This window comes from Mauremys reevesii, linkage group 4 (genome assembly GCF_016161935.1).
Source record: "Mauremys reevesii isolate NIE-2019 linkage group 4, ASM1616193v1, whole genome shotgun sequence".
In the NCBI taxonomy this organism is placed as follows: Eukaryota; Metazoa; Chordata; order Testudines; family Geoemydidae; genus Mauremys; species Mauremys reevesii.
In genome coordinates this window covers 63,270,302-63,287,454 of record NC_052626.1, presented here as the reverse complement: position 1 = coordinate 63,287,454, position 17,153 = coordinate 63,270,302, and the positions used below count along the sequence as shown (strand labels likewise).

The window sequence follows — 17,153 nt, the reverse complement described above, 5'->3', positions numbered from 1 at the left end:
TGTGCGCTTAAGTATCTTGCTGTCAAAAAGCCTAAATTATCACAAGATACATCTTATCTACAGTACATCCTTGATTATTCTAATGTTATAGGAGACATTGAATAAGTTTGGATATTCAAGGGAATAGTTTCACTGTAACTATTGTACAATATAACAATGGGATGCAGGGAGATACAGAAAATTGTTTCTTTATTGTATTTGGTTATTTAAATGAATGTATTAGGTGCCCAATACCTCTTTCCAACAAATAAGTTAACAAAGTATGAAGTAAAAATGTTTTATTTGGCCTGTTCTGTATCTTTAGTTACATATTAATCAGCTTAGTATGTGATGTGTGCAATATATTGTCATGCTATTGATGAATCTCACACCAACATTCAAAGGACCAGGCTGGTCATCTAGGAAAGTGACAGAATGGGAAAGAGAGTGCCATTCTGTCTTCACTGGGCCCAAATAATCTCCAGTATTTCACCTCCCAAATCTGTAGCAGTTATTTGGACAGAGTAGGGGATTTTTGTGGGGGTGAGGGCAAGAAGAAGTGAATATATCTTATTCTACAATACATCTGCTTATGAGAAGTGCTGTTTGCTTTCTGTTAGTGTGTTTTATTGTTGGTATGACTCTAATTTCAACATTTAATAGCCTTAGCATTAAGACTTCAATTTATTTCCTGTATAAAATTTCATTGAATGGGATTTCTTTTAGCATCTTCCATTGATTTTGAAAGACTAAGGACCGCTGAAATCCTCTAAAGTGTGAGAAAGAGCAGTCATAGTTGAAGACAGATTTCAGGGTTTTTCTTTAAAAATTAACTTGCTTTTTCTTCACTCTACCATTTCAACTTGATTGTGGTTAGCTAATAAATTCCCTTTGAAGCTCAGTAATACACTGGGAATTTGTCCATGGTGCTAAAATTTAATAGGTTCACTTGGATTTTATTGTAACAGCACTTTCACTTGACGATAGTTTGTCATTTATTTAAGAACGTTATAATTCAAGTGTAGAAAGACTGAAATAGTAGTTCCTTTGTAGGTGTCCATTCTGACTTTCCTCCGCTATATAGTCTTCGCTCTGATTTTCATGTTTTTCAGACCATGCGAGGAATATGTGGGGCAGGGTATGCAGTGAGAGATTGGAGAAAACTTAATCCATGCCATATCATTTTATGCAGTATTAAAAAGTGAGGCTTTCACAAGAGTGAGTAAAGAAGCCAGGGGGACAGGAACTCTGGCCTACAGAAGCTATATCCAGCCCAAGGATTCTCAACTTTTGGACTTGCCACCACTCTGTGATTTGTCCAGTTACCCAGTAAGTGTTCTCATTTTGTCCCCACCGGTGAAAAATCTGGTAACTTCAGGATTGCAGTTAAGGTATCTCACCATATTTAGGTCTTTAATAAAGCATCTGTCATGTCTAGCTAGCTGTGGGGATGGATTTTGATTGAACATTGTCAGGACCATAGTTTGCAGTTTGAACATCCATATTGGGATCATTCATCTCTGAGACAGTAGAGATCTGATTAGCTTTGCCAAGGTTCTTAATGATGCTAAAGTTGTATTTGGCAGTTTCTACAAAGCTGTTCTCCAGTAACCAGCCATCTGATTCACACTCTGGATCACCCAATAGGAGAACATTCTTCATTGCTGTTTGCAGGTAACGGACCCCAATAAGTACAGAGATCTGTAAGAAAAGGATAATAGTTAACTATGGAGTGCATATTACAGCCTGAATTCCACTAGTGACAACTGGCTGTGTCCATTAGACATTAGTGTGATTATTAGTATTGGGTAGAACTGTTGAGATCCAGTAATAGATCTAACAAGTCTCCTGAAAGTGTTAGAGAAAATTATACCACCGACAGTTTTATTAGACCTCTGTACTTCAGTTAGAATTCTCAGTACAGCAAAGGATAGTATAGAATTTCTATTGAGTACTTCAGACAGAAGAGCTACCATTACTTACTAGCACCATTAGGCATGAGGGGTGAAATCCTGGACCAAATGAAGTAAATGCAGTGAGTGGGGTGTGGGCAGTTAGACCTAGTGGTTGGGGCTGAGTCACGCCTAGTGGAAGGCAGGGGAGCAGGGACCTGGAGTAAGGCAAGACAGCAAGAACTGGGAGTGAACAGGAGTCTGGGAGAGGAAGACCAGAACCAGGAGCAGGTGGGGAAACAGGAACTGGGATCAGGCAGGAATGCAGGGCTCAGGAGTCAGGTAAGCAGGAGGGGTCCATAGTAGCAGCCAGCCAGGGATTCCTCTAGTTAAGTGGTTCTCAACCTATTTACCATTGTGGGCCTTGGGGAGAAGAGGCGGGGCGGGGGCAGGGCCTCATATGTCTGGTATCCAGCAATTAAAAAGGTGGTAATCCTATGATTAGGCTGCAAATGGATTGCAGGTTGAGAACCACTGCTGACAACTTCCTGTTGTTACTTCCTGGTTTATATAGAGTCCCTCAGCCAATTGGAGGGCTGGATGTTCCCCCTCTTGGGAGTTTTGGGGGGCAGGGCCCACTATCAGCTAATGCTTCACTGGATCTTTCCCTAGTTACTCATATGAGCAGCTGGGAGGCAGTTGTGGACTGGGACCTACCTGGAGACCCATGGGCCTGGGTTTGAAGCCTATGATTCCTCTCAGTAAATGGGAATTTTGCCATTCGCTTCCATGGAGCCCCAGTTTTATTAATGCGCTTTCATCATTCAGGATTCAGTCATGTACCTACATCTCAATGCAGGAATTGAAAGGGGATAGCCTAAATGTAGGGTAAAGTCTAATCTTAGGGGAAAAAGCTTCCCACTCCCATAGATCAATGACAACCTGGAGGGTAGTTTTCCTGGTGGATTCCTGAGACTGAAATTTTCAAAAGTATCCAAAGGTACATTGGAACTGAAGTGATGACTGTTTTAAAAGGCAAATGAGCGCTGGTTTGGCAGGAAGAGCAGTACTGATAATTTCTGGAACCTTTAAAATGCATAGTGAAATTCTCAGAGGCAGATCCTTCCCCAGAACATAAATGCATATTGCATGAATGCATTTCAGTGAAGATGCAAGAAACTGTCTTATCTGAAAATTGTTACTGTGTAATGTTGAAAACAAAATGTTTAATGCTTGTACAATAAAGTAACAATCAGAAAAAATCAAACTAGTATTAAAGAGGGATGGAAACTGGGTTTAATCTCTGCCATTGGGCTCCTTTGAATGTGGGTCAAAGCTTCAAAGCTGCAGCCCACAATAGCATGAATGCATTTTTGCAGATGCAAGCACTTTGTCTACATGGTTATTTTGGTTGCAGAGCTGGAGGCTGCAGCTGAATATGTGTTCCATAATGGTATTTTCTAGCTGTTTGATAACCCTCAGCAGGGCACTCTGAGATATTGATATTAATCCAAACCTTTATTCATAGATAAAATTAACAGTTTATTTTAGTCTTCCTCTCTTTCCTCAGATTCCTTCTTAAAATTCACTTTTTCAAGCCATTTTTCTCTTTTCCCATCTATAATCTTTACACCTACCTCACCTAATCTGCTGTCCTGTTTGTCTCAGATTGTAAACTCTTCAGGGCAAGGAATGTGTCTTAATCTGTTTATACATTTACAATGCTATATACATGATTTCTTGTAGTTATAATTTTCAGTGAGATTTGCTTCTCCTCTTATGGACTTGGAGAAAGCTGCCTGTACTCAAGAAAGTGTTTCTGGAATTGTATTGGAGACATTAGCTGACCAAGTCACTGGATGATTGCAGATGTGCCTCTCATGCATTACACTCTAGTCATTCCCATTCCTATTTCCAGAGATCAGGCAGCCTGAAACTATTCATCTCCAAGTTCTGATATAGGAATCTCTCACAACCCACCTTCTCAAGCCTTACCTCAAACAACCAGATGATGAGCACTGTGAGCCCAATTGACCTCATGATATCAGTGTAGTAATCCAGAAGGGCCTGCCTGCATCCCTTCATCCAGATATTGAGCTCCTCCATCAGAAAATCATAATTATAGTGAGCGGTGTTATTTGTAAGATGGTATTGGATACAAGGTCGTGGTGAATTTGGATTGCAGCAGCTGAAGGGCACTCCATCCACCAAGAACTTCCCATCAACATTACTTTTCAGACGGCTGCAACAAGATGGAAAGTAAAGGCATTATAAAGCTGGTAGCAGCAGCAATAGATACATTGGCAATTTCTGTTGCTGTTGTTTAGAAGCTACATCCTAACTCTGGATAGCTGCAGACCTTTCAAAGGTGGAGTAGGGAGAATGAGAATACATTTCCCCAATATGCGATGCTGCTCAATGAGGAAAGGAGAAATTTCTCTTCTGCTAAAGTGTTTCCAAGTGTAGCATCAGTTCTATGTTAAATATGACCTCTGATGAGGGGCTGTGTCCTGCATTTGCAGGGAGTGGATTCAATGATGATATGGAGAACAGGACAAGGTATCTTTCTAGACACCTGCACTGAGAATATTAAAAAAGCAAAAACTATAATTTGGTTTTCTTGGTGCAATTCCAGTGCAGGACAGAGCATTATAATGCTGTATTTTGCTAGCATCTCTGCTTCTCTAGTGATTTTTTTTAACATAAGAATGTCTAAAAACCATCACCTAATACAGGAACAAATGTGGGCCACAGTAACCATGAGAGATTGCTTATTGACTGTTGAACATTGTATCCATCTGACGTGGCTGGAATTACATGTATTCCGTGACCATTTACTATACATGAATGTCTGATCTTTTTATTTTGCTAGTGGTCCTATTAGAAATACTGAAGTTGCTTGTTTAACATCCTGTCAAAATGTTATCCCTCAGTGAGCTACTACCAAATCTCAGGGAGGTTTCCTGCTATATCAACTACAGGACTGAGGTAAGCATGAACTCCTCCATCTCGTAAAGTCTCTACCTTAATTTTGCTCCTCTGATTCTCTGGGCTATTCTACTCCTGCTAATGGGAGCAGAATGAAACAGAGATAAAAGAACCTCATCAGTCAAGTGCCTGAAAGTGCATGGAGTATAAGTAGTGTAAGTGTCAGAGAGCAATAAATTGCCAGGAGAACAGGAAGGTGAACCAAAGAGACATGGAACTGAGGCCAGGAAAGAAACCATAGTGGAAGGGAAAGGAGAGGGTGGACAGATCAAATGGGGAAGAAAGAGGTTCCTACCTTGGCCTATAGTTCCCTTTACTCATGAGCCTCACTCCCAATGTCTCCCGCCACGTCTAAAATGATAGAATAATGGCTCCTGTATCTCAGTGCCATGACTCCATTAGCTACATGGTGAAGGTTAAAATTCACTCATTTTCTGGGGCCCTAAGCATTCTTTTATTCCTAGCCATCGTTTTTTCATTTCCTTGTTACTCACTCCAAGTAGCTGTGGTGAGAAGGGTACTCTATTTCTAATATCTGCAACAGAAGGTTCAAAAATCTGCCATAGTATTTCCCTCAGTGATGGCAAATAGCAAATTCTGACAAGTAAATGGGTAAGAAGACTGGGCAATGTGGGGAGATGCTCATTAGAACTTACTACCTTAATTCAGTTTAATCAAATTACATGGGTTCTTGTGGCAGGCATTTTTATGGTGAACAAAAACAGATAGGTAACCCCGTTTACTTTTATACTCCAACAATGTGTTTGTAACTAACCAAAGCAATCTCATCATCTTGTTGTTAGCGCCTTTGTCCCCCTTCTACAACCAGGGGCGGCTCCAGGCCCCAGCACGCCAAGCGTGTGCTTGGGGCGGCATGCCGCGGGGGGCACTCTGCCGGTCACCGGGAGGGCGGCAGGCAGGGTGCCTTCGACGGCATGCCTGCAGAGGGTCCGCTGGTCCCGTGGCTCCGGTGGACCTCCCGCAGGCATGTCTCCGGAGGGTCCGCTGGTCCCGTGGCTTCAGTGGAGCTGCGGGACCAGCGGACCCTCCGCAGGCACGCCTGCGGGAGGTCCACCGGAGCCGCGGGACCGGCGACCGGCAGAGTGCCCCCCGCAGCATGCCGCCATGCTTGGGGCGGCAAAATGTCTAGAGCCACCCCTGTTTACACCTTCCAGCGTTTGTTACCATTTCTTGTCCCAGTGTGGTTTAATTTAGATTGGAGGCTCTTCAGAGCAGAGACATTGTTTTATTTGTCTACGCAGTGCATCATGTGCATTAATGGTGCCGTATAAGCAAATATATTCAGCAGATCTGCTCTCCATGGGAATGCCAAACAATATCGGCTGACCTTTCGAGACAAAAGTAAAGTGAATTGCTTTTTCACTCCTATCAGTCCTGCAGAAACAACACTGTTCTGTGTCACATCTCATCAAGAACATAAGTTATATCACTTTTCAAAGTAGAACCATGCGTTAAAACACCTCTACAATCAATCTGCCCTCTCTTGTCAATACTTCCCACATTCTCCTTCTCCTAAGCAGTTATCCTAAGCCTTATTTTATTTACATGGTAAACTGCTCTGGGCAGGAAAGATGTCTTATCTATGTGTAACACAGACAGACCCTAATCATCATCGGGCGGGATCTAACCTGGGACCTCTGGAGCTTAGTGCATGAGCCTCTATTGCATGAGCTAAAAGCCATATGGCTGTTAGCTAAGGCTGTAGAGCAGACTCATTAATCTCTCTCTAAGTGGTCTTGGTGACACTAGATGGGACAGAACACCACACCCAGGAGGTGTGTGGGTTACATATGCTCTCTAAAGACCCTGGTAAACCTCCAACACTATGTAAATGCTTAATAATAATAACTGCAATTTCGATTTCCAAGCTTTATGCAAACTGGATCTTTGGTTTCACATCACCTGGGTTCATGCCCACTGACTCTTGAGTTCAAACATAGCCAGAGACTCACTCTTATCCAATTAAAGTGTGTTGTTTTCCGTAGCTTCATGTTGAAATTATCAAAAGTTGAGTTTTGAATGGCTTTGACATCAACCTATCAATCAGACCTTGGGCCGAGGTTTTCCTGAGAGGTTTTCAAATCTTTTGACAAGCTGGCCCACATTCTGAGCTTGATATGAAAGCTGAAACCAGGCAGGTTTCAATAACATTTGCACAGCCTTGGCTAACCCTACTTAGTTCTTTCATCAGAGTCCTGCTCTCTCCCCACCAATCATGGGGTTATCTCACAACACATTTTTCTCTTCCTGCTGCTTGTGTGTGAATGAAAAACTGCAGATAATGTTGATTTGTTTGGACCAGTGAAAAGCATAACTTCTTTAATTTATTTCTTTGAAGAGTCATATGTGTATTTAATTATTTTATATAATAGAGCAGGAAGCAGCCAAAGTATCAGTTTGATGTCTTCCTGTCTTCTTACAAGTCGAGAAATGCAATTTTTTCCCCCTGGGTTCTTATGCAGACTTTCTAGGCTTCTGGGAAATTAAATGCGGAGGGGAAAAGATAAAACTTCCTGTGTCTAGCTGCATCTCTGATCTTTCTGTCTTGATACATGTCATCAAACTTTGTTTCCTGTTGGAATTATCATTAATATGGTCAGCTGTCAGAGGTTACACAGCTACACAAATCTCCTCAGTGAAAATTCTTGAAAAAGGTTTTAAAAAATTATTACTGCTTTGTCAGCTGCTTCTTTAACATTCTGATTATTACTTTTTATGTTAAAAGAAGACTGCAGTAATTCTTTCTTAGATAAGTGAACAACTTCACTCTTCATGCTTTTCATGGGAAACAGCACCAACACATGCGACTTTTCTCCTGAGATTTCCAGTCACCCCCACATCTTTTTATGTAATGTATATGGTGTTTGCAATGTCATTAACTCTCCAGAGTGGAAGCGCACTGAGCCTCTAACTTAAAGTTGTAGAGTTGTGTATGTGAAGGAAGAGCTTTCAATTTTTTTTAAATGCAATTGATGACCAGACAGTGTGGTGGCAGCACAATCAATGGTTTTCCTTCACTTCCAGAAAACTCACTAGCAGACTGCTATGATTGAATTTCAGGATAGCTGACTTGCCACCTTACAGAGGGAGTGAACATTTCAATGCATTGTGTAATATACCCAAAAGTTTTTTTTTAAAGGCAACTTTTTATCCACATAGTTAACACATTTTGTAGATAGAATGATAATTCCAGATTTGACTCTACAGCTCTTATTCAAAGAGAGAAGTCCAGCGGACTTAGGGCTTGCTTCTGCTCCCTTATAAGTCCATCAAAACTCTCAGTGACTTAAAATGTGAGCAAGATAGTGCCCTTAAGGGCTACCACACTAAGCTTATGTTCATCCTTGGTCTTAGGCTGATGATGTGGCCTAAACAAAGTGCTATTACTGTCATTATCTACCTGGCTGATACCATCAGATGCATTACACAGACTTTGCATGTGTTATGTTGACATCTCTGTGCTGATCTGATCACAGAAGTACTTCCTTTCCTTGAGATGGACACACCACCAGAATTGATCAATGTGATCTTTGGAAGAACTCTTCTTTCTCTCACCCCCAAAATGTCCTAATCCTAACTACTGGAGTTTGATCTTCAAATGCAAGTGGAACAGCCAGCTTTGCCCTGCTTTCCCCACCCTTCAGTGCTTATCCTCATATATTGTGCCTTTACCTTTTGCTCAATACAAATTCTTTTTGAGTGAGGTGGGGTTTTTTTGCGTGGGGGAGATTTATTCCTTCTCTAGTTTTCTATCATGACCAATGAATACTTACTCCAAAACCTCTTTGGAGGCCATATTCAGATAACGAACGGATATCCACTGAATTTCAAACCAGTCTCTGAAGCCATTGTTTCCACAGCACTGGAATCCAATTTGTAATAGGTCTATGGTTTTCTTTAAGAAGCACCGTCCAGGGATGTCTGTGTCCTTGTAGAACTTAATAGCATCTCTCAATCCCAGATAAAGAGACTCCTCCAGCTCATTCCTCATGGTGTAGCACATGAGAGCACCCACCAGGATGCAGAAGGTGAAGCAGAAGGTGCACACAATGTAAGGGAGCATGACTAGCCTCCATCGAGAGAACTTGGTGGTGTCGGAACAGTCATAGCAGATTTTGCCACCAAGGAAGTTGATGATGCAAGCTATGACCCCTACTGAGATGAGCATGTTGGGAACAGAGTTAATCTCCCCTTTTGCCATCACCTCACTGCGCTTCTTGATCTCTATTTTCAGAAAGAGACCCAGGCTGAAGAGAATGACACCGGTCGCTACAGAAACCCAGTTGAGGATCCACAGGATCTGAGCCAATTTGTCTCTCTTAGTTTTTGTGAATTTTACTTTAAAGACAGCCATGGTCAGATCAGCATTGGAAAAAGAAGCGTAGATCAGGGGAAGCTCATAAGCAGATTAATAGCATGTATCTAGAGTGACGAAGGCATGCTGTAGATGCCTGTGAAGGAAAGGAAGAGAGATTACTGTCTGTCCTTTGTTGTATATTTATATAACTTGCAGAGAACTTTCTATACATTTTGAAGCTGTATTGAAGATCTGCAGGAGCACCCTAGCTCCTGCTTGAATTTCCTCCATGAGGGAGGAATTTAGAAAGATATAATTCTAGGGAGAGATTGGAAACAGTTAAAACAAACAAAACAAAACAACCAAAAAAAAAAAGCCTTCCAAGCAAACAAAAAACACAGTATACCAACAAGGGTGGTTTTAGGATTTTCACTGATTGGGGAGTGCTCACTTAATGTAGTGAAAATATTATTTTGTATGCCCAGACCAGGAATACTGTGGTCTGTTCCGGTCACCCTGTCTAAATGAGGCTAGAAGAGAAACAGAAGGGGTTTAAAGCCCAGCAACAAAGATGACTTCAGTGCAGTTACACAAGGAATAAACTTGCTCCATTTTGTTAAAATACCATTTACACTGCTGTTTTTCTAAGACCAAACTTCTCCAACTTTTGGAATATCTAAAAATACATTTTATTTTTATAGTGTGAAAAGCTGAATGAATTCCTCATGAAAGATGATAAACTCCCCTCCCCCACAATTTATTTTTAGTAACTTGATCTGACACAAAAACTCTGTTTCCATCGGCTGAAAAAAAAGTCACCCCAGAAAGAACAAACAAATTCTCACAAAATAAAAATGAAACTAAATCATCTAAGATTATCTGTCTGACTGCCTTTTCTCTGCATTTAAAGGTAATTATTAAAACTGAGTGTTTGGAACAGTGCAATATATTAGTTGTCTATCACGTCTTCTCACAACCACCACACTGTCCTTTCCCTAGACATTTTTTTTAATGAGTCCCCCACCTTCCTGTCAAAGCCCTAAAAATCCACCCCAAATTTATTTAACACCCGTGCCACCTTCACGGCCCTTGAGAAGGGCTTCCATCTTTTTGGCAAAAGAAGACCGGAAAAGGCTGTCTTCAGAGGCCACCCATATCTTAGTCACAGAGGTTGCTGGTTTGATCAATGTAAGGAACTCACTAGCTACTTGATACCCCATCATTTGCCTATACCACTTTCTTACTTTTGATATATTCTTTTCCCTTTCTTTATTAACCTTCATTGTCCTCTTTAAATTGGATATACGTTGAATTATCTTTTGGATGAAATCTAAGGTCCTAATCACTTGTCATCAAATGTTCCATTATACGTTCTCCAAGAGCAGGGTTTTTATAACCCCAGTGTTGTGGCCAGATTTAAACTAAGGTAATTACATTCCTCCTATCTCACCTCCCCCTATAGATTCATTTAGATAAAGAATTCTTCATTTCCCTCCCCAGGCAGTTGTATAGTGGTGGTGTTAAAAAGTTGCAGTGCTCCAGGAGCAGGTTGACTGAAGTGGAGCCTGGATCCTCCATGGATTCAGCACCTCAACCCAAATTCTAGGATCTTTGCCTACTTCCCCCCATCTCTTTCTCCTGCCTCCCAGTTCCCTACCTTTTGTACCTCTTTCCTGTCCATCTTGCTGGTTTGCCACTCTTTTGAATGGACTCCTGGTAGTGTGGGAATTGCCTGGAGCTGGACAGGATCACAGCTGATGCCAGCCTCCTGTTTTGTGTCAGGTGTGGGCCCTCTTCCACAGCTGCTGCCACTTGCTGGGGGTTCCTGGAGGAGTTTCCACACTGGTTACAACTGCCACTACTGCTTCAATCTACTGGAGATTCCTTGGTCCTATCTGTCATGATGCTTCCAGAGCTTTTGAACTCAGTGCTACAAAGTATCAGCATCTGATCCAATTTAAGGTCTTCCCCATCAAAGCCCTCAATTTCTTAGGGCAAGAATGTGTCTTCCTCTGCACCTCTCTCGTAACATTCTTTTCAACAGATATAACTTAAGCTGATGGTGCCCAGGGACAAAGGTTGCCGGAGATGAAAACAAGGGTTTCTTCATGGGGGAACTCTGCTGAAGCAGGTTAAAATCAGCTCCTGTTTCACCTCCTTTAGAGCACAAGACTCAACTGTTTGCAATAGGCTTTCCTCTGCAGAGGTGATGACATTGAACTCTCTCTTTTCCTCCCCTCCTGCAAAACATTCCACCCTGAGGCCTGGTCTACACACAGTTCTTGAACTGATTTAACTAAGGATGAGATTTTTATACTGATATGGTTAAATTGGTGCAACCCCAAATGTGGATGCAGTTATATAAGTATAAAGATGGAAAGAGCAGCAAAGAGTCCTGTGGCACCTTATAGACTAACAGACGTATTGGAGCATGAGCTTTCATGGGTGAATACCCACTTCTTCGGATGGATGGATTTCCACTCCATTCGGCTAAATGCAGTGCCTTGCATGGTGTCAAATTAGTCTATAAGGTGTTAGTGGTGTTAGTCTATAAGGTGCCACAGGACTCTTTGCTGCTTTTACAGATCCAGACTAACATGGCTACCCCTCTGATACTTGAAGTATAAAGATGTTTATCCTGGAATTGATTAATCCCATACATTTATAGGAATAAGATATGCTGGTGCAAACGTTTTTATGCAGATATAACTGCATCCACGTGAGGGGCTTATATTGCTTTAACTATACCTGTTTGAAACCAATACAGTTACAGTAGTACAAAACACATGTGTAGGCAAGCCCTAAGGAACTGACAACCCACAGAACTAGAACTCCATAGAGTAGAGAATATAGATGTGTCCTGAAGCTTGAAAGACATGTATTTAGTGCCTAGACACCATTGTGATTGGTGCATTATAAATACATATGTATCAGTTAAAAAAACATAATGGAAACAAACTAATCGTTGATGATACTCAGTTGACTTCAGTTGCACATGTGAGAAGAGAGCAGTTCTATTTGCACATCCGTGGAGTGGGTTGCTTTGTTTGTATTTGGATGTGGGTGGGTGGGTGTCCTCATGATCCTGAATACTGGTGTGATGTCTTAATGTGTATGAGACCAAATTAATTCCTGGTGCAACTCTATTCAATTACACTAGGGATGAATTTGGTCCCAGGATTACATGTCTGTGATTTTCCTAAAAAGTTAATGGCTTGATTTTTAGAGGTGCTGAGACCTGCAACTCCCTTTGACGTCAAATGGAGTTGTACCTGCTCAGCATCTCTGAAATTCAGGTCCTAATTTTAATACTCATGAAGGGTGGCAAATTTTGACAGGCCTGGAGATTAAAGCTGTTTGTCCACAAAACAGCTCTCCAAGGAGCAGCAAGAGAGTATGCTTCCCTCACACCATTCTTCAACAATGTGCCTCAACACTGTTCTGACTGCACCATCTCTACAGGTGTGCAGATAGTTTAGCCTATGTATAAGCTGAATACTGGGACTGTCTGCTGAGCCTGATGACAGTATCTTTGACTGTTTCACCAATTAAGCTGTTCATGACCTGAACCTAAATAGCTGTATGCAGCTGTTGCAAATGGGTTTATCTCGCACTGATACTCAGATCTTGCAAACACAACGTCAAAGAGAATCCGTTTTAAAATCTCTTCGCCGCTGACATGCAGTGCACATTCAGGGGCCAGGCTATTTTAATGCATCGCCATAGTTTCTATGAAATGTGAGGAGGCACTTGCATCAGGCCACACAGGTGCCTCTTTGTTGGCAGTATGTAGTGTATGTCTGCAGCACTGGATAGACCACTTACAAAATATTTCTTTTACATCTGAGCAAAATTTGCAATCTAAACTTTAAATTTTATATTCCACCTTTCCCTTCGCCTTTATCCACTTGAGTTGAGATGCATGGCTCAGGGTAAAATAATTGAACCAAAGTAAGTGCATGTATTATACTTGAACAGTCATAGATTAACTCTGGTTGAAATTTGCTGCAGTGCAGGGGGACCACTAGAGGCCCTGTGTAATGGGGTGACTTTAATCTTATGTAGCTACTGCCACATCACTTAATTCCCTGTTTTTTCATCCCTTGAGGTTGCTTATAATAATTCAATTAAATTTTCATATTAAGGAGTGACTCCACTAGGCCACCCCCCCCTCAAGTAACTATCTCCCTATAAACTATCCCCAATATTTCTATTTGATTTTAGTTGAAGCATTCGATACACTATATTTCCACTAGCATCTGTCAGTGAAACCCATGCTGCAGACTCCTAGCAACAGAATGTCTGTCTGGCATGAGGGTTCCATTGAGAGCTATACTACTCTGGGCAAGAAGGGGAAAGACCCCATGGAAGAGTGCAGTAGGCTCTGTGTGACTTCCCCTGTTCTCCACAAGTGTTGTAAAATCTGTGGCGTTTCACCACAGATCTTGTGGATATTCCTGGGTATGTGGCAGCTCTGGCTTCACCTACCCTGGAGTTGGGGGACAACCCTTCCATCCATACCTGATAGACTGATCTGCAGGAAACTTCAAACTGAAAGTCAGAGTTTCCTAGACCCTTTGTGGATATTTCCCATATAGGAACAAATTGTTCCTATGCTAGTCATTTATTAAATTCCTTAGGGGGTTAAACTTTTAAACCAGGTGATGCTTTCCTAGCATTCCTCCCCACTGTAATAATTTGGGGAGGAATTATTTTATTGTTATACTTCCACTAACAGTTCAATTAAATGGTATATGCAGGCATCTAGCTCAAAATGGAATACAGCATTAATAGTGCCCCATGTCAGCCTTTCTTAATGCATCACAGTGAAAGACTCATTCTCCAGCATACAAATTTAAGTGCAGTTATGGTGTAAAAAATTACTGCAAAAATTATATTCTCTTACATTTCACCATCAGTTCCTATGTGTTTTCAAGTTACATATGCAAATTTTACTGCTATAAATCAGCTTTTATTCCTTTTAGCTGTTCAGATCCCACACAACCGTCTGTCTAGACTATGGAAATACACATCACCACTGATTCCCTTCCAAAATTATAAATGTGTAGATAAAGATTTATTTATTTCTCCCAGTTATGGGAGAGCATTCTGGGTTCTGTTCACTGAGAAATATTTCTCTTCCAACAGCTGAAACTCAATAAACAGGGAATCCCCATGATACCATTGTCACACTTTCCCTATTTTGACTAAAACCACCTTTAAAAATGGGGCCTTCTGCAGTGCATTGCACCTTCATTTCAGGATGTTCACTATATACTGCTTGTGCTATGTCAAACTACACTTGCCTGTCACATGACAGGCACTAATTGTTTAGTTTTAAATTATTTATGGAATGGAAATCAACATAGGAAAATTGCCTCAAAGTTATGTTACAAACTAGCTACATCTTATCTCACAAGCTTCACTCAAACCTGCCTCTTTAGTCACACATGTCTTCTAGGTTTTAGCCCACGAAAGCTTATGACCAAATAAATTTAAGTCTCTAAGGTACCAGAAGGACACCTCGTTTTTTCTTATTTATCGTACAACTGTTGCAAAGGAAACCACTAACCTGTTTCAGATTATTGGAGACCATCTCAAAACTGGCACCTTCCTGATAAAGGGTAACCAGGTATAGGGGGTCACTGGATCAGGCATCCTGAAGAAGAATCAGCCACCAATATCCAACCATCTAAAATCTTTACACAACACTTACCCAGGGAGATGAGGAAAGACTTAAACTCTCCTACCCATACTAATCCCTGCTGCATTTCTAATCATGGCTAAGAGATTTATTGCAGGGTTCTTATGCCACCAGGTTAAATCCTGCAAAACAGGCCACTTAACCAAATTTAATCTGAGACCTTTGTGACATACTGTACTTATGGCAGCTTCTTTTATCAGCCACCTCTAGGCCTGGGGCAGTAAGCAATTAATATTGCCACTTCACATAGAGTACCCTGATTTATTCACCATCTCTTAAACCACTCTTACACACACGTTCTCTCTCTCGAATATAAATATGCCCCAAAGCTAAAAGGCTAGAGTAATTAAAGTCTCAGCTCTTTCTAGAATGGAAAGTCAGCTCAGGCCTTCCTCTTTTATGTGAATTCTAATGTTGCTTACCCATAGTTCCACATGTGGTATTTTGTTGTTTTAGTTGGAATTTGTCTGAGTATTTAAAAAATTGTTACTGTAATTGTAAACATGGAGAGCATAGGAATTGTACAGGACATACCCTGGGGTGAGTGGTTCACCCTGACTGTACAAGTAATGGGTTCTGGTTTGGGAATGGTATTCAGATTCAATAGGAATATGATAAAGGGCTTTGTCCCAGAGACAGGGAGCAGTATACCAGACAGCAGGGACTCTGTCTAAAGATCCTATTTTGTTCTGGGTTCTCCATGTGGAGCTTTTGAACCCTGCATGGAGTGATTCAGTGAGATTGTACCAGATGCAACCATGCTGAGCTGTCAGCGCTGGTGGCAGAGAATTAACTTCACAGTAAGGCTTGACCAGGCTAATGGAGGTGAGACAGAGCTGACTTTACAGTGAAGCCTGACTGGACTGGTGGCAGCGACAGCACCAGATCAGATGTCACAGAAGTAGACCATAGCTGCATGTTAGACTGGGACCTGCAGACTTCTCTGGGCTGGAACAGACCAGTAGAGAAGACAATTCCCATGACTCCTCCCTATTTATAGTTCCATATCCCTGAGGACTTCAGAGTGGTTGTGAAGGGGAACAACTACCTAGAAAGGTGAACAGGGAGTTTACCCAGAGACAGAAATAAGTGTTCAGCTGTGGGTTGGGACTTGAAGCCATTGTTTTATTTATTTTAGAAAAGGATCCCTGGGCAGTTAAACCTGGCCTTTGTTTCTCCCATTGACACCTGTCAAAAGGGTTACACAGATAATGTCCGTACAAAACATTTCTCTCACTTAAAGATAAGCTTGTTCAAGTGTGTTTCTGCACAGAGCAAACACTAACAGCCAGGAACCATAAGTTAACACAAAAGTTAAATCCAACATATACAAATCTCCCAGCATTCACATACTGCTATCATGGCATTCATCACACCAATGCACTAAGACCATCTGTAAAATATTCAATTCAAAAGTGTTACCACCCTCCATGCATTCATCAAAGAACTGCAATGCACAACATTGTGAGAAACTGAAGCACAGAAAGGTTGAGGACAAAAAATGTTAAATTATCCACTAATTTTGGGCGCTTGCCCCCTAGACCCTTAAGACCCATCTTTTAAAGGTGCTGAGCAGCTGCAGCTCCTGTTTATTTTTATTTGTGTTGCAGGTGCTCAGCACCTCTGATAAATGAAGGTGGCTTGATTAAGTGTATAAGCACCTAAGCTTGAAAATTTTGTCCTATGACTATAGCACCATGTGCATCTACATTATGTCCTTTTGTATTAGTAATATACAGTAGAGAGCTGAAGCCAAGGTTATCTATAGTTATAGCAAGGAATTGATCCTGGGTTCCAGTCTGGCTCTGCAACTGTCCAACTATGTGATGCTGGGCAAGTTACTTAGGCCCAAGTTTTCATAAATAGTCTCTAATTTTGGAGTGCACCTATTTATACCCCATGGGCCTGGCTTTCATAAATACTGAGTACCCAGAACTCCAGTTGCAGTTGATAAAAGCTGGAGATGTTCATCTTCTCTGAAAATCAGCCCCTGTTTTCTCAGGGTAGACACTCAAAATATGAAGCAAACAAAATTGTGGAATTTAAATGTAACTTTCCTGCACTTCTATAAATGATACATCCCTGTCTCACAAGGGGAAATCATGTTATTCTAGCTCTCCCTTCCTACTACTGCCTCCTTACTGCTCACTGTATCCAAAGTGTCTTGGACTGGAAAAGTTGTTCCCTGATTATTTATTTTCTGGAACTTACCTCTTTCCATCTAGCCCCTACCCTATTAGAGTTGCCAGCCCTTCAGGATTGTCCTGGAATC

The 17,153-nt window shown here is 41.4% G+C and overlaps 1 protein-coding gene across 1 annotated transcript; it reads right to left on the bottom strand.

Annotated features, from left to right (window-relative positions):
• Window positions 1–253: 253 nt before the first annotated feature.
• Window positions 254–9,234, bottom strand: LOC120404870 (photoreceptor outer segment membrane glycoprotein 2). The gene is made up of 3 exons (XM_039537920.1): window positions 8,654–9,234; window positions 3,867–4,113; window positions 254–1,680 (listed from the first exon to the last, which is right to left on the bottom strand). Exons 1-3 carry the CDS (start codon window positions 9,232–9,234, stop codon window positions 1,414–1,416), a joined length of 1,095 nt encoding a protein of 364 aa, XP_039393854.1. The 3' UTR covers window positions 254–1,413.
• Between the last annotated feature and the right edge of the window lie 7,919 nt (window positions 9,235–17,153).